Below are 22,627 nucleotides of genomic sequence, written 5' to 3' on the forward strand. Positions count from 1 at the left end.
CTAACACCAAAAACTAGGGACACTGTACTAGGACTATCTAACTATGATGAAACCAAAGATTGAATCACGGATGGAAGTTACTATATAGCAATGTGACACAGAATAACTATATGGACTAATAGGGCAATAATAGCTTTCTCTAATATACAATAAGAGAGCTAAGATGTGTATATTATACGTAAAGTGTATACAGGCATAAGAGGGATAGATATAATTTAGAACAAAATCGAAACCAATTATACATTACTAATGCTAAGTGTATAATGTAGCAACAGCGTTTAGGTTGCTTTTCATTTTTTATTTGTGTTAGATTGTTTGATGCTTTTATTTTTTTCACTGTAATCTAGGTCTATTTGTGTGGATCAAACACACAATCCACATTGACATCTTAGAAGTACACTAACGATAACCGGGATGATACATAGATAGTACACATAACAAGTGCCAGAGAATACTCTTTAGCCCCTATATATACCTCTAATAGGCATGTTCTAGGACAAGCAAAAGAGATACATAAATGAATGAAGTCCATAAAACCATGTTAATAGCAAGGCACGAAGGTAGCCTATACTGGTTATATGATAGAGTTAAATCTGATAAAGGTAAATTAATAGATCAATCCGCCCAAGTAGAACCGGCATAACAAACGGTTTCTATGACAACCAGAATATGACAGCGAGTCCTATAGAACCAGTCATAGAGATGATCGAAACGGACACTAGTAATACTTCAGTAAGGGAGATGTAATTTAAGATAATAGGGAACAATGTGCACATATAAGAGTTTATGAGTAATGGACAATGCATCAGTAAAATAAATTCACGTAATTGGAATAATTCACAAAGAACGTGATGCACTGTCAATAATGGCACAGACAATGAAGCACTACGGCACACTTAGTAACTTAACTATAAATGAACACCGCAAGTTTGTTTGCGTAAAACAATATTATAAGTTTTTTCTGTAAAACTGAGGATACCGGATATAATACTGCACTTAACACTTCCGGTCCTCACAGTGGAACGCAGAATATGCGGTCCACACACACACTGTTTGGCGTCACCACACTGAGAAAATTTTCACACACAGGTATTTCGTATTTGTTTGATGAGCAATATGCTTCTATTTAAGTTTGTTTGATGCACTGTATGTTTATGCCGATGATGGGGAGGAATACCCCGAAAACGTTTCATTAAAATTATCTACGATTTTCACTAAAAGACCTGAGAGTGCGACTATTTTTCCGGAATATATATATATATATATATATATATATATATATATATATATATATATATATATATATATATATACAGTATATACACACATATACATATATAGATAGATGTAGTTTATTATTTAAATATAATTAATTCCTAATGCAATAGTGTTATTATTATTGAATGGGTTCACATATTATTTGTCTGCCTAATTTTACTGCTGTGTTATAAAAATAACCATATGCCCAGAATGTGTTCCAGAGACTGGGTAGGTGTAAGAGTTTGGTGTTGTAATCTGTATAATAAACTATGGATAAGTCTAAATTATACTATTACTGGGTGTGTTTTGATTGCAGAACTGAATGGGTGGAGCAGTTGAACAGTAGGTTGTCAATACTCCAGTAACCTGCATGCTTGCTGAGCTCTGCTGCAAAGTGTCCCTGGATTTTTTTTTTTAAATGTTGGCAACTATAGACTGACATTTTTTTCAAATGGATTTTATCCTCAGTCAGATTTACAAATCAATGTTAGATAGACATTATATCTATAAGCAGATGTAATTAATTGCTTTTGTTGTACTAGGGTTGCCAGGTGTCCGGTATTTGACCGGACAGTCCGTTTTTTCAACCAGCTGCCCGGTAATTTTTTTATTGAAAAACCGGACATTTTAAATAGCCCCCTACAGTAGCATTTACTTATACTTTGACCAGGGCAAGTGAAGAACTGCATGCTTTCTTTAAGTTCTCTGCGTGGGGTTGACAAGAGGGAGATACGATCGGCACAACCCTCCCCCTTTCAGAGACCTGTTACAATTCACAGGTCTCCGTTTGCTGTGGAGGAGGGGCAACACGCAGAGAGGAGTCTGTGGGAGTGTGCAGTGTCGTTCTCCCTACACACAGGCAGAAGAGAGGTGAGGATTATCTAAACCTCCATGCCCTGTGATCTGTAACTTGTAAGCCATAAATATTTTTTTACTTTCATTTAGCTTTAGTCTAATTAAACACACTGTTTAACCCACTAAGCGCTTGATAGGGCTGTAGCAGATGTGCAACTCTCTCTGGTACTTAAGGGGCCTGAATAGTGTGTTTATAAGTTTTTCTTTAATATTTTGTGCTGCTCTGTAAAAAAATTTAAACTTTTTTTTTTTAACAGTTTATTCTGCAGTAAATAAGTAAATGCACTATTTAATGCCCTGGTTTTCTTTTTATATATATATACTGAGGGCTACCTGTATATCATATATATATATATATATATATATATATATATATATATATATATATATATATATTTATATATACTAGCTATATATATATATATGCTATATATATATATATATATATATATATATATATATGCTAGCTATATATATATATATATATATATATATATATATATATATATATATATATATATATATATATATATATATATATATATATATATACAGTATATATATATATATATATATATATATATATATATATATATATATATATACAGTATGTATGTATGTATATATATACAGGTAGCCCTCAGTTTACGCCGGGGTTAGGTTCCAGAAGGAATGGTTGTAAATTGAAACCCAGTTTATAATGTAAGTCAATGGGAAGTAAGGGAGATAGGTTCCAGGCCCCTCTCAAAATTGTCATAAGTAACACCTAATACATTATTTTTAAAGCTTTGAAATGAAGACTTTAAATGCTAAACAGCATTATAAACCTAATAAAATAATCCAACAACACAGAATATATAATTAAACTAAGTTAAATGAACAAAAACATTTGCTAAACAGCATAATAAACCTAATAAAATAATCACACAACACAGACTTCACTTGCATTTTTCTGCAAACAGCTGTTTCTATGAATTCCAATCTGGACTGATTTATAGACAGGAAGATCTTGTTCCTTTGAAATCTGCTCGATAGCTCAGGTCTGGTTAAACTGATTTATTTCAGCTTGCTTGGCTTTGCTGCAACACAAGCGGACAGCTCCACCTACTGGCTATTTTAATAAATGCACTGCTTCTCAATTCTTTTCAATAGCAGTCACATGACTGGAAAAAAAGGTTGTTATTCTGAAACGGTGTAAATTGAACCGTTGTAAAACGAGGGCCACCTGTATATATATATTATGTATGTATATATATATATACTGTATATATATATAATATATATATATATATATATATATACATGTATACAGTGTATATATAATTATATATATATATATATATATATATATATATATATATATATATATATATATATATATATATATATATATATATATTTCACCTCAAACTATACCCCCCCCCCCCACTGCATTTTTTTCTTAGGTGTTCGTTATTTTTGTGACGGACACCTGGCAACCCTAGTTGTACCCAATTGAAAATGCATGTTCTAATAAGTAAAAAAGGTAGGAGACTGCAGGAGACTGTTATCATACTCACCTCTTGGGGCACTGTAACGCATGAGCTTTCTTTTACTTTTGACCCTTTTGAGCTTCCATTAATCTGATCCTGAGCGGGTGGTTCGTAACTGCCAGTTCGGTTGTCAGGGCAACAGGAGAAACAAAAGAGTAAAGTAGAAACGTCATCGCCAAAGATACGGAGCCCGAATTATGTTTTGTGCCGAGAAACGAAACAACTGCCACGGGATATGTGTGGTTGTACCTTGCTCTGCGTCCAAGGCTTATTAACGTGTATATTTCGTTGTTATTGCTGGAGCTTGGTTGTAATAGACGTGGCCAACGATTGCTTGCTTCACAAATCTCGTGAGCTATTGACAGGTGATTCTTATTGTATGTATGAATAAATCCTAGTTTACCACAAAATACATTATATATTGTTTGTTTTACTGTCTGCTTTACAATGCATGTGAGGGTTTATAACGACTCCGTAAGAAGACTGTATTGATGTGCTATTCAAGATCCTTATTTTGTTCTATATTTTCTATATCTTATTAGTAAAGTCAACATTTCTTTTCACTGGGGCTCTTTCTAAGGGCAAATTATTTTTATATTATATCTTTAGCATTAGGGGACAGTTTAATACCTTAAACTTGTCGTAGTTTGATACGATATTGATGTGTTTTTTTTGTTGTTTGTTTTTTAAGAAAACGGTTAACTTCAGGTATACTTGTACATATTTCATAATTTAAATTTATTCACAATTACATTTTATTTTATAGTTATTGGTGATGTTGCCACAACCATCAACATAATTGTGATTTATTGAATCGTCTTTAAAGTTTCTCAGTGAGATGAATGTAGAAGTGTAACACAAGCAAAATATAATGTATTTTGTGGTAGACTAGGATTTATTCATACATATGAGCTATTTTCTTCTTTGCACAAGTATATAGTGTACTACATGTATTGCACCAAGAACTATTACACTATTTTTATTTTTAAATATATGTCATATCACTTTTGGCTGTGACGAAATAGGAATCCATTGGTCTGTAAGTAGATAGCTACTGATAGATCCTGTTTGTACATGTAAATATTATTTTGAAACTGCTTTATATTAAAATGAAATGGTTAATTCTGTAAGTGGTCTAATAAAATCCAACCAAGTTGTTGAAAACAAAGGCAGATGTAGTAATCATCATGTTTGGCCTTGCAATGTTAGTATCTTTTATTAAAAAGTATAATTAAAGTATAAACATATTGAATGGTGTGGTGGACTCATTAAGTTACAGTATATAATGCCCTTACTGATCTTTTACTGTTTTAATAAGTTGTTGTTTTTTAAGCACTTTACCTGTGTGTCATTATACATTGCAGGATATGTTATGAATCTGTGCAAAAAGAAGGAATGACATTCTCTTGAAGAATATATTTAGTTTTTGGAAAATCAGAATGGAAGAGACACTAGTGAAAGTAGCTGTAAGAATCCGTCCCCCGCTGTTTAGAGAAATCCTTCATAATCATCAAGTTTGTGTACGACCCGTACCCAACACACAGCAGCTTATAATCGGTAAAGACCGCGTGTTTACCTTTGACTATGTATTTGGTAAGGTCTCCACTCAAGATGAAGTTTACAGTACATGTATCAAACCACTCCTGTCGTCACTGATAGAAGGATATAATGTGACTGTTTTTGCCTATGGACAAACTGGCTCTGGCAAGACTTACACTATAGGAGGAGGCAATGTTGGTATGTTACAAATATTTTTATTTTCTTTAAAATTGTTGAATAATAAGTTATAGTTTATTATTTCTCACATCAGTCAACCTGGTTAAAATATTATGGCATAAAAATGGTTACCTTTTTATAAAGAATGTTTTTTTTTTTTCCATACAAGTATTCATTATTTAATTAATCACATCCTATTATTCAAAGGCAACAATCGTCTAGGTTGCCATGTTCCTTGTTCAGAGAGGGATTTCCTGATGTTTCAGGGCTGGACTGACCTTGTTAGGCGGGATCAGACTGATATACTTCATGAAAGTTCTTCTCTGCAAAAAACATTATTGGGATAAAAGAAGCTGCACCCAGCTGGTAAATCATCATAGAACAAGCTAACAATTTATTGAGCTGTTGTTTGTTCCTGAGAGTAAATCTCTATCATCTCTATCTCTCTCATATATGTGCAAAGAAAACTGCATTCAGTGGAGTATACATCTAGTGAAAACAATAAATTCCGCTGATATTGTTAGGACCAGAATGGCCAATCATACAACGGCCATTAGAACAGCTATTGAAGAACAGAAGAGTGACCAGCTGGTCACAGTCAGTGATTTAAGTTTCAGACTTATTGATCGTGTACCTCCATTACGAAGGGGAGGTAATTTATAAGCTGAAAACCATACAGCCGTGTGAGTTTAACACCAACCTAGACTGGCACTGTTTTCTCTAGTATCTCAGGATGTGCAATGCACATGAGAATGGGACACTCCTCCCTCCACTCTCTCTGAGATGGACAGCAGTTGGAGGCTGGCAACTAGCGGACAGATTTAAAGTCTGCCCCTTATTTTGCAATGCCGTATAGGAGGTATGCTGACCCATGCTTCCATTATAATGTCCTATATGACTGTGCCTATGGCTTATACAGTTGTCTTTTATTACGAGTAATTTTTAGGTATGGTCACCTATTACCCTTGGATTGCCCCTTATGTGACTATGAACTATGATCGAATTGTGAGGTTTGGTCCATTGGCACTTTGGGTCACTGACCATTTTTATAACTTGCTCTTACATTACGTTAGCTTAATATGGATCCTGATTGCCATTTGTAGTGAGAGATTAATGATGCATTGGATTGAGATCGCCACATCTGGCACAGGATAGTGTTGAGTTATCATTTACCCGCCCTGGTGTAATAATCTTAAACTTACTCCTCTGATATAATTAGGGATTACATTTTTTACATGTTCTCATTCCTTATACAAGGTTATATGCGTGCATTTACTAGCCTTTTTTAATGTTTAATTATAGTTACATTTAGCTGTATTGGTTAATTGATTTCCTACTACTGTTGGATTCTATATCTTGGGGTGTCGGTGGCTACAAATTATAGGTAAATTTATTCAACCTACCAATGGGCTTGTACATACTGCAGTGCTCTTTTAATGGTGTAACGTTTTTGTTTACATTAGTACATCCATGACAAGTAGTTCTGCCAGGCTGTGTGATTGGCTGGCCCTCCTCTGTAGCACGCCTAGCTGGCATGGCTTACCCCATTTGTCACTATGAGAATATACACTTATTTACATGATTCCCCGCCCCTCAAGGGGCATGTCTCCACAGACTAAATTTTCTCTGCTTTCTTGTGTATTCACTATTGCCTCTTACACACTATGGTTATTTACCTATACGTTTGCAACAGTTTGCTGGCCACTATTGATAGGAGAGTTCTATTTAACTTAGCCCCTGATATATTTGGATTATGGGGTCGATTTCACAACACATAGTAAGGCGCATATCTAGGTCGTTATAGTATTTAATGTAATTTGTAATGCTGTCTTTTTTTTTTTTTGCATTAACTAATTGCTTTTACCAACACACTTGTGGATGGCTAATTGCTTTTACCAACACACTTGTGGATGGCTTACATGTCTGTGAGTGCAGATCCCACACGTGTATTGTATTATTTTATATAGATATATATGCCACATCTTCTGTAAGATTTGAATTATTTCCAAAGGAAGTATGAATATCTTATTTCCAGTTTAGATTTATTGTCTTTAAAAATAAAGGTAGCCTATTTGCATACTCTAATTATAATACCAATAGCAAACACTAAAAGTATTTTTAATAATTCTAATTTAAATATAATTGGTATAATAAAAATAATATTAACGTGCATTATTGTTTATTTATAGTTATCATGAATCCACAATTATTTTTATAAAGTGCTGGTTATGATTCTATGCATTTTTGTTATGACAACGTGACAGATTTAACTGTAAAGTTTGATTTCTTTTAGAATGTTTATTTAACATAGCAAAGGGGATAAACATGTAGTTAAAGTTAGCTCCAGAGCCTCAATGCACTACTGGGAACTAGCTGAAAATATCCAGTGAACCAATGACAAAACACAAATGTGTGTAGCCACCAATCGCCAGCTTAGCTCCCAGTAGTGCATTGCTGCTGCAGAGGATAGGTGCGTATGCTTTTCAACAAAGTTTACCAAGAGAACAAAGCACGTTTGGTAATAGAAATTAATTTAAAAGTGTCTCAAATTTGCATGCTCCATCCGAACTATGAACGTTCAATTTTGAGCTTCCTAGCTATCCCTTTAAAGGGACACGCAAGTCAAAATTAAACTTTCATTATTCCGAGAGAGCATGCAATTTTAAACAACTTTCCAATTTACTTCTATTAAAAAAAGTGCACAGTCTTTTTATAGTTAAACTTTTTTTAATCACCAGCTCCTACTGAGCATGTGCAGGAATTCACAGAATAAGCGTATATGCATTTGTGATTGACTGATGACTGTCACATGCTATGTGTATGCATTTGTGATTGGCTGATGGCTGTCACATGGTACAGGGGGAGTGAAAATAGAAATAAATTTTAAAATTGTCATTAAAAAATCTACTATTCATTTGAAGTTCAGACAAAGTGCTATTGCATTGTCTTGTTATCTTACATTTGTTGATTATGCAAATCTACTGTGTTGACTGGTCCTTTAAGTCACAGAAGCCCATATCTTGTTTTATAAGGCATGTCTTAACGCTATCATTTTCTTTGTATTAGCTTCTGTTGCTGAGGAAGAGAAAGGTATCATTCCACGTGCCATCCAGGAACTTTTTCAGAGCATGATTGAACATCACAATATTGACTTTAGTGTTAAAGTGTCTTACATAGAAGTATATAAAGAAGAATTGAGGGATCTACTGGAACTTGAGTCCACTGCAAAAGATCTCCACATCAGGGAAGATGAAAAGGGGAACACAGGTAAAAATCCCATCATTTAAATTAAAAATATATGTAGGAGATATAACATTATATTTACGTTACAAAAAACTAAGGCACCTTTTTCATGAACTTCGCTTATTACAGTTCAAAATAATACATAATTATTTTTTCTTTAAGTTTTTTGCTTTTTTTTTGTATGGGAACACTGAAATTCATTACATTTGGATATATTCATACACCCAAAAGACAGCTTTTATTTTGTGAAGCCATTATGTTTTTTGGTCTTTACATAATATAGATGTTTGTAATGTAACCTGATAGCATGTTAGCACCAGAGGAAATACAAACCTGCTCAAACCTTTCATTGATTCTCTCCTGTTCATCATTTTCCTACAAGATTTTTTTTTTTTGTTATGCAGCCAGTTTACACCCATGCTAAACTCCCCCAAAAAAGGGAATGACTATATAAAGTATGAAAACAAATTAACCAAGTGTTTTTGTTTATTAAGGAGAAACACATATCTATCTATATCCATAAGATAATATAGATTATGTTTGTGGACACATCTTGAATAGTTAATTAAAGGGATAGTAAACCCAGTTTCTTTCTTTTATGATTCTGATAGCGCATGCAAATTTAAGCAACTTTATGATGTACTCCTATTATCAAAGTTTATTTGTTCTCTTGCTATCTTTATTTAAAAAAGCAGGAATCTAAGGTAAGAGCCAGCACCCTGGATAGCGCTTGCTGATTGGTGGGTACATTTAGCTACCAATCAGCAAGTGCAACCCAGGTGCTGAACCAAATATGGTCTGGCTCCTAAGTTTACATTCTTGCTTTTCAAATAAAGATAGCAAGAGAACGAAGAAATATTGATGATAGGAGTAAATTAGAAAGTTGCTTAAAATTGCATGCTCTATCTGAATCATTAAAGAAAAAAAATGGGTTTGCTATCCCTTTAATTATTTAGGCACGTTTTCATACTAATTTAACTTTTGAATGATTTCTTTGGCTATGCACTGGGGGGAGGGTTTTAAACACTTTTATTTGCACTGCTGTTTTACACCTGTTTGTCTGAGGAAGGGGAAAATTTCCCGAAAACTTTAACAATAAACTGTGGTTTTGTGCTTTAAATCTAGAGAGTGCAATCGCCTTATGTCTATATAATTGATTGCTGCCCCCTGGTAATTTACCTTGAAGTTTGTGAGACTTCATTATACCCTGCCGCAGAAACATTTTGTCCGAAAATGACATTTTTGGCTATTTTTTTTTTTTTTTGCCTGTTATTTTTGGTAAAATTATTGAGTAGCATGTTTCAAATTTGATGCTAGCCTAGAGCTGCTGTTTAAGTTTATTACTTGACTTACTGTTTTGCATATAATTAATTTTCTAGGACTATACTTTATTTGGATTATTGGTTGAAAAAAATAAAAAACCTTTTAAATCTGATTCTGTTACATAGAACTAAATAAAGAATTATACAGTATATTGATATTTAATATTGTTTTAAGTAGGGATGCATCGAAATTTTGGTCGCAGAAACATTTTGGCCGAAAATGGCATTATCATATTTTTTGCCTGTTTTTTTTTTCTTGGTAAAATTATTGTGTAGCATATTATTGTTTTAAGATATTTTTGTCCAATTTTAGTGTGTTGCTTTCAATAAAAGTGTGGGCTTTTTTTTTATTGGCTTGAAGGTTTTCAATTCCGATTCATTCATTAAATAGTCTAATTATGCAAAAAAAAAAAACAAATAAAAAAAAAAAAAGACATTTTCGGTATTGGTTTTCAGCCAAGTGCATCCTGGATTTTCGGGTTCAGTTTTAGTCCAGAATTTCCATTTCGGTGCATCACTAAAAATAACATTAAATTCATCAAAAATATTGTGAAGACATTATTTATGTTGTAAATGACTATTGTAGCTGGAAATGGCTGATTTTTTTTTAAAGGAATATACATAGGCGTACAGAGGCCCATAATTAGCAATCATCTGTCCTGTGTTCCAAAGGCATGTTGTGTTTGCTAATCTAAGTTTATCATTTAAAAAGGCTAATTGATCATTAGAAAACACTTTTGCAATTATGTTAGCACAGCTGAAAACTGTACAATGTTGTGTACCACTCCACAGAACAGTGCAAACCAGAATAGAGAGAGGAGTGGGAGGCCCCGGTGTGCAATTGAGCAAGATGACAGATACATTAGAGTTTCTAGTTTGAGAAACCGAAGCCTCACAGGTCCTCAACTGGCAGCTTTATTAAATAGTATCCACAAAACACCAGTCTCAATATCAACATTGAAGAGGCGACTCTGGGATGCTTGCCTTCTAGGCAGCGTTGACAAGAATAAGCCGTATCTCAGACTGGAAAATAAAATAAAAGATTAAGATGGGAAAAAGAACACAGACACTTGACAGAGGAAGATTGGAAAAAAGTGTAATGGACAGACAAATCTCGGTTTGAGGTGTTCAGATCACAAAGAACACCTGTGAGACACAGACCAAATGAAAAGATGCTGGAGGAGTGCTGGACACCATCTGTCAAGCATGGTGAGGCAGTGTGATGGTCTGGGGTGCTTTGGTGGTGGTAAAGTGGGAGATTTATTCAGGGTAAAAGGGACCTTGAAGAAGGAAGGCTATCACTCTGTTTTGCAATGCCATGCCATACCTTATGGATGACGCTTCATTGGAGCCAATTTCCTCATACAACAGGACAATGATCCAAAGCACAGCTCCAAACTATGCAATAACTATTTAGGGAAGAAGCAGTCAGCTGGTATTTTGTCTTTAATGGAGTGGCCAGCACAGTCACCAGGTCTCAACCCTATTAAGCTGTTGTGGGAGCGCCTTGACTGTATGGTATGTAAGAAGTGCCCATCAAGCCAATCCAACTTGTGAGAGGTGCTTCAGGAAGCATGGGGTGAAATAGCTTCAGATTACCAACAAATTGACAACTAGAATGCCAAAGGTCTGCAAGGTTGTAATTGCTTCACATGGAGGACTCTTTGACAAAGCAAAGTTTGAAGGAACAATTATTATTTTACCTAAAATTATTTCTGACCTTGTTAATGACTATATTTCCTATTCAAACTCATTTCATGTGTGTTTTCATTGAACATAAGGAAATGTCTAAGTGACCCCAAACTTTTAAATGCCAAAATATATATTTTTCCAGGGTATATGTTATATGTATCTGAACTCGCAGAAGTACCACTGACCAGTGAAAACACATCTCCTTTACATTAATGTCCATATTTTATTTGTTCTTTTGTTGGATATAACTGTGAGGACTATAGGTTGATATGGAATATTAAGTTGGCTTTGAGTATATTTTCTAAGTGTTGATAGCCTTATATATGGCTTGTCAGAAAATTACAACTTGCCAACTAAATTTATTTTACCTTTATTTTATCTAGGTTATATTACATAACCCCTCTTATGTTCTGCTGCTGCATTAATTCAAAATATGCTTTACATATTAAAGCTCAGGTGTATCCAGGCTTCACACTAGTGAGATATTATTACGGCAAGATTAATATTTAACAAAGGCTGGTTAAATTTGTATAGATTAAGTTATAATATTTTACTGTTTGTAGCTTTAATGATTAAAGAAAGCCGATATCGCTCTTACTGCTCCTTAATTTTATATAATATAATTCAACCAGCTTGAGTGGCTGGTTATGTTAGTAAGATTTAAAGTTATGATTTGTTGCTGCTTTGCTGCTTAAATAAATAAACACAGGAAGCCAGTATGGCACATTCAGCTCTTTACTTTGCGATAGTGTGACCACCTAAGCTTACAATTTGTCCAAATTATTTCTCACCGCTTAGTGAGAGATATTTATTAAAAACCTTATGGATACACATATTCCGCTGTTTATTTAGGAGAGCAGCTATTGCTCCTTGTGATATCGCTTAGGGCTTGTTCTATCGTAAGCCGTTTCTAACTTTTTGCTGCTATTACTTACGCCTGCATTATAACTGTATCCGTTATTTTTACCATACATTGGTAAACCATGTAGCGATTACTATGTAACTATTCACCACCTTTTTTGGATTTTAGCCAATTGACACTTGCGTGTCCTAAGACATAAATAGCCACACGACTTTTAGGTATTTCTATTGCACTTAGTCATTATTTTTCTATCACTAGTGAAGACCACCAACTGCCAGTTTATCAAATAATCTTATTTTTTCAACATATAGGAGAGCAAAGTTAAAATTAGGAAACCCCTGACGCGGCGTTTCATATACGCTTCCTCAGAGGGGATTACGCGAGGCGGCAAAACTGCTTGTATTTATTGGTTGCTTGTACACGCCTTATTTTTCAAATAGGATTTGGACCTATCTTTTCATTGGTTGTCCAGTTTGTCAATCAATGACGATTGAGTTATCTGTTTCTTGGTGCTGAAAACATATGTCAATCAGAATGTCTATGTGTTAACCCTGCTTTGGATGGAACTTATCAAGTATTTTGAGGACAAGTGTGTTATTGTCCGTGCTTTGTTGTTGAAGGATCCAAGTAATGTGTGTATATAACGGAGTTCTATTAAATAATATTACTTATATCATTACTATTAACAGCCTTTGTTTTGTGTGTTTTTTGTGCATCTGTGTAAGAATGATGCTTATTGAAATGATTAGAAGTTTAAGAAAGAAAAATGTATGTGAAAGGATATTAGTTGTTGCTTGTGATTGGGTGAATTATGTTCGGTAGTGAAAACGAAAAATAAAAGTGAAAAAATGAATAAATAAATTTGAAAAAAAATAAAAAAAATAAAAACGAAATAGAAGTCTGTACTAAGTGACACTATAGCTGATCAGATTGAATTGTAATATTGTATCTTAGTGATACCGCTGTGCAAATTATAATAGTTTTAGTGGTGATGTGAATACTAGTGAATATTGCTTCTTTCTTTTAAAATGTGCCTGTTTGCTGTCTGTAAATTGGTGAAGCAAATCCTTTATTTCCAATTATATTTAAAGTTTCTCATATTTCCTGAGATGCAATATTATATTTATATTTTCAAGAAAATAAATATTTATTATACTGAAATGAAGGAGTTGTGATGTGAGATTAAGCTAATCCGTGATGTGAATTTGGTTCGTGTGCTTGTGCTGTCAAACTCTATATATGCAATTTTTCTGATTATATATGGCAAATCAAAGTGCCTTGTATAAATAAAATTAATTACTTCTATTTGTGTACTTTATTTGGTTTTTCTATTTGGATATAAAATAGTATGTTTAATTGATTATTAGTATAAGTAATTTATTTTAGGTTATGTATCGACTCCAAAAATTGTAAAAAGATTTAATTCATGTAGCTAGATTCAATTAGTTTTAACTGTAACATTAGTTATCTGATTATTTTAAGTGATAGAAGTTTTACTTGTGTTAATCAAATATTACTTATATATATATATATATATATATATATATATATATATATATATATATATATGTGTGTTTTATCAGTTTTTAATGTGTGTATTAGCTTCGGTTGTTTTGTACTTGTAGTTATCAATTTTACTGTTCCTTATTGGGGATTTAATTAACATTTCCTATGTGATGACAAATGATGAATTTGTTACTGTACTTATATTTGGTCATATTTTTTTATTTTAATTTGGATAAAAATAAAGATAAAAATAAAAAGTTGGAAAAGTATAGAATGAGTACTATTAATTTTATCTTTACTTTTTAATTTCAAATTGTTTGGTTATTTGGTTATATGTACTTGTTTGTTGGTTGTTTTGTTGCTTAATATTTATATTATATTTATTCATCCGTTATTACAGTTTCTTTTATGGTTATAGATATACATTAAAGTTGTTGAAATCATTCAGCCCGTACGGTTTTACACTTTGTAGGAGATGTATCCATTTGCACTCCATTTTTAGAAGAGTTTGTTCTATGTTCCCTCCTCTTATTCCCAATTTTGCTTGCTGTAGTGCTGCAAATTTCAACAATTCTTCATTGCTGTTGTGTCTAAGGGAAAAGTGTTTAGCTACACTTGTTATAGTTCTTCCCTTTTCAAGGTCTTTCTTTATATTGCAAATATTTCTACAATGCTCCATAACTCTTGTTCTTATTTGTCTTGTAGTCATGCCTACATAGAACATTTTACATGGGCGTTGAAGAACATAGACTACTCCTATTGTTGTGCAGGAATAATGGGCTGAAAGTTAATGTTTTTTACCATATTTATCTTGGATTTCTTTGATTTTCCATACTTTTGAGCATGTACTGCACGTTCCACATTGGAACATGCCCTTTGATTGACTTTCTTTTCTTGGCCGGTGAACATAGTGGCTCTAGACTAAGGTGTCTTTTAGGTTTTTAGGTCTTTTATACCCAATAGATACTCTGTCTCCTATTTGACTAGCCAGCAGAAGGTCATTGAGTAAAATATGCCAGTTCTCATTTATTATCTTCGTCACTTGCTTCATTTGAGGATTATATGTTGTAATTAGACCCGTTTTTTTGTCTGCTTTTTTCTGATGTGGTCTTAGAAGACTGTTGCGATCCATTTTTGTTACTTGTGTGTTTGCTCTTTTTATTGAGCGTTTACTGTAGCCTCTATCTTCCAATCTACCGCTGAGTTTTTAAGCTTCTTGTTTATATACTGTGATGTCAGAACAGTTTCTTCTTAATCGTGTGAATTCACCTTTCGAAATTGCTTTTAGAGTACTAGGGGCATGTGCACTGGTTTGATGTAGGAAGGTGTTTGTAGCTGTAGCTTTTCTATACAGCGTTGTACTGACTTCTCCTAGTTCATTTTTTTTGTATCTCCAGGTCTAAAAAGTTGACCTTGTGATAACTGTATTCATAGATTAGTCTCAGGTTTAAGTTGTTATTATTCAGATTATCCATGAATTGGTTAAGTGTTTCAATAGATCCCTCCCAGATAAACAGGATGTTATCTATGAAGCGAATCCATAGTGGGATGTATTCCATATATTTATCGTTGGTATCCGAGAATACAGTATTGTTCTCCCACCATCCCAAAAATAGATTCGCATATGTGGGTGCACACGCCATACCCATAGCGGTACATTGGGTTTGTAGGTAGAAATGATCTTTAAATGTGAAGTAGTTGTGGTGTAGGACAAAATGTAACAGTTGTTTTATCAGCTGATTATGATCCTGATTATCGGTTACGTTAGTTGCAAGGAAATAAGATATTGCTTTTTCTCCTAGATGGTGTTTGATACTAGTATAAAGAGATTCTATATCCGCTGTCACTAGGATGGATTTTGGAGATAGTGATAGATTTTCAAGTTTTTGCAATACCTCCATGGTGTCTTTTACATATGATGGTAAAGTATACAAATATTCTCTTAGTCTTTGATCTATATATTGGCTTGATTTCTCTGTAAGGCTGTTATTACCAGAGATGATTGGGCGTCCTGGTGGTTTATGTATGTCCTTATGTATTTTTGGAATGAGATAAAATGTCGCTGTTGTTGGATGAGATTGTGTAAGGAAGAGTTTCTCTGTTAGAGTGATTAGTTGGTCTTTATATGCTTTCTCAATTATTTTATTGTATTTTTCCAAATACACTTGAGTCGGATTGCTGAACAATTTTTTATAGCATTGTTGGTTTTCTAGCTGTTTATTAGCTTCTTCCAAGTACATATCTTTATCCCACAGGACTATATTACCGCCCTTGTCTGACGTTTTAATTATGGTATCTTGCCATGTTTGAATTTCTTGTAAAGCCTTCTGTTCTTTTTTTGTTAGATTAGACTGATATCTAAATTTTGGTAGTTGTTCAATCTTTCGACAAACTACTTCATTGAATATCTGTATTTGAGGTGACAAATTACTTGGCGGAATATATTTAGATTTGTTCTTTATTTTTTGTCTCCAATCTGTAGTAGTCTCTTTAGTATAATTTTTGTTTTCCTGCAATAATTCTTGTAAATCATGCAGTACAGTTTTTTGAGTAGTAATTTTCTAGTGTATAAGTTCACATCTTTGACCACTTCAAATATATTAAGGGTGTTTGTAGGACAAAAACTTAGGCCTTTTGATAGACTTGAGATATGATCTTTGCTCAAAGTATTTTGAGTGAGATTAATGACTTTTAAGTTCCCATTTGAATTTTGGAGAATGGGCTCAGTTGTCTTCTCCTTGTTTCTCATGGGGGTGCAGCTTGTGTTTTTCTTTTGTTTGGTCGTGACTCTTGTGTTGTTTGATTGGTAAGTGGAGTGTATTGAGTGTGTGTTCCTTGTCCTAAAAAAGATGCTCTAGAAGTAGAGGGAATAGCAATATTACTGTTGTCTGATAGTTGTGATTGGGATCTAGTATGAGTTCTAGGCTGTATATTAATATCAGGATTAATACTTTCATTTGAGGTATCAGATTCAGATATTTCTATGTCACTTTCATTGAATTGCATCAGATTTTGCGGTTTGTTGATTTTATGAGGGCGCGTATGATATTTCTTTTGCCATTTATATACTTTTTTGTTTTGGTAATCGCCTAGATCTCTCTGATATTTCTCTTTTTTGCTTTGTATTAATTCATTTTCAAGATTATCTAGTTCGGTTTGGTATTGTTTATACAGATTATTGAATTTGTCTAGATCCTCAAATGTTTTTAAACTTTCAATGTAGGTTTGTATATTTTCCTCTAATAGTGCTATTTCGTCTTGGTCTGCTTCTATTAGGATTTGGATTAGTGTTTGTGAACATGTTGTAAGTGCTTTTTCCCATCTATTGATATGTTCTTGTCTTTTCAGCTCGTAAGCTGGAAACATTTTTATGCGCAAACCCCTAGGAATCATATTTTCTTTTTGATATTTCTGGAAAAAATGCAGATTCCACCATCTTTTGGAGTGTTTATACAGTGTTTTGTGTGACTGGCATAGTAGATTATTTATTTGATCCTCTGATAATTGTTGTGGCTGTTCATTTGTAACATTAAACATTGTATTAAAGTCTTTTAATCTCTTTTGCTGTCTTGCTAACAAATCACTTTGTAAGCTCATGTTTATTAAGTATTTATTTGTATTTGTTCCAAAGGGACCTAGTGTAGCCTAGGTAATATATATAGAATTGAAGGGTTAGGATCAAAGACAAAAGATGTAGTTATTATTTCTTTCTGTAAGAATTATCTCCTTAGATACCTTGTTAGAGACTATGCTAAATGAGTAGGTACTCTATGGGAGCAGTGCTTAAGCATAAAATGTAAATTATCTTTGAAATGACATAAGTCACAACATGTGACCTACGTCAGAAAGGGAATGCTTCTATACACTGTCTTATATATTTCTCTCAAGTGTTAAGACATTAAAGTTTAGTTATAAAATATAACTTTTATTCTTATTGATTAAAAAGACAGCTATTTTTGTTTTGCTGTTCTCACTTGAATTAAAAACACATCTCCTTTACATTAATATCCATATTTTATTTGTTCTTTTGTTGGATATAACTGTGAGGACTATAGGTTGATATGGAATATTAAGTTGGCTTTGAGTATATTTTCTAAGTGTTGATAGCCTTATATATGGCTTGTCAGAAAATTACAACTTGCCAACTAAATTTATTTTACCTCTCTGGTTTTATATTCCTGTATATAACCTATAGTTCTGATATACTGGTCTTCAAAAAATTAATTATATAGTGGCATTGTATTGTTAGTATGGCCTATATGATTGCCAGGGTGGATGATAGTATAAATTATAGTTTGATATGGTGTATGTTTTGTATAGTGTTTGTGCACTGTTTTTAATTATTTCAAAGTTTCCTTTGGTTTTTATTGGAAACAGCGTATTTTAACTACAAGTCAAATCTATGGCTGATATATTCATTGGTTCATAAGTTTGCACTGTTCCATGAACTGATATTACTCTATCGAGCAATTCTGCTTAAATTTAAGGTTTTAAACTTTCTATATACCATAGATCTAGGTTATATTACATAACCCCTCTTATGTTCTGCTGCTTCATTAATTCAAAATATGCTTTACATATTAAAGCTCAGGTGTATCCAGGCTTCACACTAGTGAGATATTATTACGGCAAGATTAATATTTAACAAAGGCTGGTTAAATTTGTATAGATTAAGTTATAATATTTTACTGTTTGTAGCTTTAATGATTAAAGAAAGCCGATATCGCTCTTACTGCTCCTTAATTTTATATGATATAATACACCCAGCTTGAGTGGCTGGTTATGTTAGTAAGATTTAAAGTTATGATTTGTTCCTGCTTTGCTGCTTAAATAAATAAACACAGGAAGCCAGTATGGCACATTCAGCTCTTTACTTTGCGATAGTGTGACCACCTAAGCTTACAATTTGTCCCAATTATTTCTTACCGCTTAGTGAGAGATATTTATTAAAAACCTAATTGATACACATATTCCGCTGTTTATTTAGGAGAGCAGCTATTGCTCCTTGTGATATCGCTTAGGGCTTGTTCTATCGTAAGCCGTTTCTAGCTTTTTGCTGCTATTACTTACGCCTGCATTATAACTGTATCCGTTATTTTTACCATACATTGGTAAACCATGTAGCGATTACTATGTAACTATTCACCACCTTTTTTGGATTTTAGCCAATTGACACTTGCGTGTCCTAAGATATAAATAGCCACACGACTTTTAGGTATTTCTATTGCACTTAGTCATTATTTTTCTATCACTAGTGAAGACCACCAACTGCCAGTTTATCAAATAATCTTATTTTTTCAACATATAGGAGAGCAAAGTTAAAATTAGGAAACCCCTGACGCGGCGTTTCACATACGCTTCCTCAGAGGGGATTACGCGAGGCGGCAAAACTGCTTGTATTTATTGGTTGCTTGTACACGCCTTATTTTTCAAATAGGATTTGGACCTATCTTTTCATTGGTTGTCCGGCTTGTCAATCAATGACGATTGAGTTATCTGTTTCTTGGTGCTGAAAACATATGTCAATCAGAATGCCTATGTGTTTACCCTGCTTTGGATGGAACTTATCAAGTACTTTGAGGACAAGTGTGTTATTGTCCGTTCTTTGTTGTTGAAGGATCCAAGTAATGTGTGTATACAGTATATAACGGAGTTCTATTAAATAATATTACTTATATCATTACTATTAACAGCCTTTGTTTTGTGTGTTTTTTGTGCATCTGTGTAAGAATGATGCTTATTGAAATGATTAGAAGTTTAAGAAAGAAAAATGTATGTGAAAGGATATTAGTTGGTGCTTGTGATTGGGTGAATTATGTGAGGTAGTGAAAACGAAAAATAAAAGTGAAAAAATGAATAAATAAATTTGAAAAATAAAATAAAAAATAAAAACGAAATAGAAGTCTGTGCTAAGTGACACTATAGCTGATCAGATTGAATTGTAATATTGTATCTTAGTGATACTGCCGCTGTTGTGGGAGCACCTTGACTGTATGGTATGTAAGAAGTGCCCATCAAGCCAATCCAACTTGTGAGAGGTGCTTCAGGAAGCATGGGGTGAAATATCTTCAGATTACCAACAAATTGACAACTAGAATGCCAAAGGTCTGCAAGGTTGTAATTGCGTCACATGGAGGACTCTTTGACAAAAGCAAAGTTTGAAGGAACAATTATTATTTTACCTAAAATTATTTCTGACCTTGTTAATGACTATATTTCCTATTCAAACTCATTTCATGTATGTTTTCATTGAACATAAGGAAATGTCTAAGTGACCCCAAACTTTTAAACGCCAAAATATATATTTTGCCAGGGTATATGTTATATGTATCTGAACTCACAGAAGTACCACTGACCAGTGAATACTTTACAGTTATATAGGAGGCTGGATGAAAGTCCATAGGCCAACCTTTTTATGTGGGTGTAAGACTATATATATATATATATATATATATATATATATATATATATATATATATATATATATATATATATATATATAATTTCTAGCTAGCTTTATATAAATAATGCAATTACTGCTACGTACTTATTTTCATTGTTAACATTCTCTTTGTAATTAAGTGCCGTCATTGCATTGTTTAGAGAATAATCTTGAACCTTGACACTGTAGTTTTGCTATGCCTGTTTGCTTAATAATATATAATTGTTTAATTATATATTTATGCTACCACAGTGACACTTCTAGTGTGACTTTTTGAAAATTCAAAAAACAAAGGTATAAAAGTATGTCAATATCAGGACAACATGTTTATTAAGACTCCAAAGATCTAGAATGAAAGCATCGTTTTTTTTTTTTTTTTGTTTGTTTGTTTTTTTTTAAGATTTTTTATTGAGGTTTAAAATAGTGCATACAGTCAAGTTGTGACATTTGAACAATATACATAAAATTTGTTGCAAGACATACATATAACACATAGTGTACAGGTTAGTAGTCATATCACATGTCCATATATAATCATCTTTATAACCTATAGAAACAACACCTCAATTTAAAGGGTAAAGGGGGGTATATCAATATCATACTATTAGTAAGGACGTTTAAACAGAATTAGGGGTTACATATGGGGTCTGTGCCCCTAAGCTTAACCAGTAAGCTGCGTAAGCAGGGGGGGGCAGCTCAAGAACTGGCCATATTAAATACAACTATTATATAGAAAACCACGTTAAGTTAAGGCAACATAATGCTGAAATTACAATTATTACAGATATTGAGAGAAATTCTAAAGCTAGAAGGTTGAAGTATGCAAATGAACCTAGGTAGGCTATCCCGGCCGTAGACAGCCCACCCTCCTCTGCACAAGATACTAAAACAACCTATAGGTACAGTGAAATGATAAAGAATCGCTATAAATGATTTAAGATACAGCTAAACTATATATCAAGAGATACATCAACAACCCTCAAGTATCAATCCCATGGCATCTACCATATAGTGTATTCATTTACCTAGGTACAGTATTAAACCACAATTAGTGAAAATATGAGCTATACATTCTATAACAACTGTCATAGACTGAGTGACATTAAACATTTGGATCTACTAGCAATTATCTTGCAGCTAAAGTAAAGCCTAAGCTTCAAGCTTATATTTTTCCCTGGGAAGATAACTATTAATAGAACAATTAAGATCTCATTTATCATTGGGTACATTATAGTACTGACTCTGGAGCATGGGCCCCATACCCCCAGGTCAAAAGTGAAATGTGCAGTTCCCTAGCATATAATATAAAAATATGACCAGTATAAAAAGAGTAAGGGGCTGGCAAATATATACATAAAATGGAACAGTATAGCTACGGCCCAAGAACTACTATAACACTAATTTTAGATCTTAGAGTCTCTATGAAGAGTGTAGAAGCACATAAACCTCAAGTAAGGGCATTGGTATCTTTAAACTAAACATTGTGTCAAGTTACACATACGAAATTTATTCTATTGAAAAAGGATAAACACAGCTAAACCAAGTGGTAAATATCTAAACAACAGAACTTGAGCACGGTGGTGTAATACATATACAGATAATGGGTAAATCAGACTAGCAAGTGATCTCCTATAATGGAAATTATGGGCCATTTTAATAAACTGCTAAAGGCCTTGAATGAAAATAAACAAAAACCAAATAATACCAGCAATAGGATCGAGTTCATACATAACTAGTTCAGATAACTCCGATCACAGCGTGTACAACCTCTCCTCAGTCCACGGTATTTTAACCTATGCCAGCTTTTTGTGGGACATAGAGGTCAGTTGAAACCATTTTAGGAGCCCTCTGGCGTGTTCGGATGGAGGTTCGTCCGCATAAGTTGTGGCCGCTCCGATAGAAAAGGTAAGTGTCTGTAATTTGTGGAATGTCACCAAGCATCGAAACGGCTCTACCCCTGACTGCAGGTGTCCCTGAGTCTTAGACTTCCAAGCCGTCGGATTATCTCCTGGAGCGGTGTTGCCGGCCTGATCCAATACTCCATGCGCAATGTCCAGTCTATCCAGTCGGCTTACCTCTGTCATAGGTACTGTGTCAAAGCCGCTCCAGGTGTCTCTAATAGCAATTAAGGGGTACCTGGGTCCCAGAGCATCCCCACCTTTGGAGACAGTTGCAGAGGCAGATGTATAAGCACCAT

General features: G+C 33.6%; 1 protein-coding gene across 1 annotated transcript in view; it reads left to right on the plus strand.

The window, feature by feature from the left end:
- Positions 1-3,789: 3,789 nt before the first annotated feature.
- Positions 3,790-22,627, plus strand: part of KIF27 (kinesin family member 27) — a 489,881-nt gene continuing 471,043 nt past the window's right edge. The window contains 3 exon segments of the mRNA XM_053702449.1: positions 3,790-4,012; positions 5,012-5,384; positions 8,430-8,630. Of these exon segments, the coding sequence (XP_053558424.1) occupies positions 5,087-5,384; positions 8,430-8,630 (499 nt within the window). The 5' untranslated portion in view covers positions 3,790-4,012; positions 5,012-5,086.

The sequence above is a fragment of the Bombina bombina genome, chromosome 2 (assembly GCF_027579735.1).
Source record: "Bombina bombina isolate aBomBom1 chromosome 2, aBomBom1.pri, whole genome shotgun sequence".
NCBI classification, from domain to species: domain Eukaryota; kingdom Metazoa; phylum Chordata; class Amphibia; order Anura; family Bombinatoridae; genus Bombina; species Bombina bombina.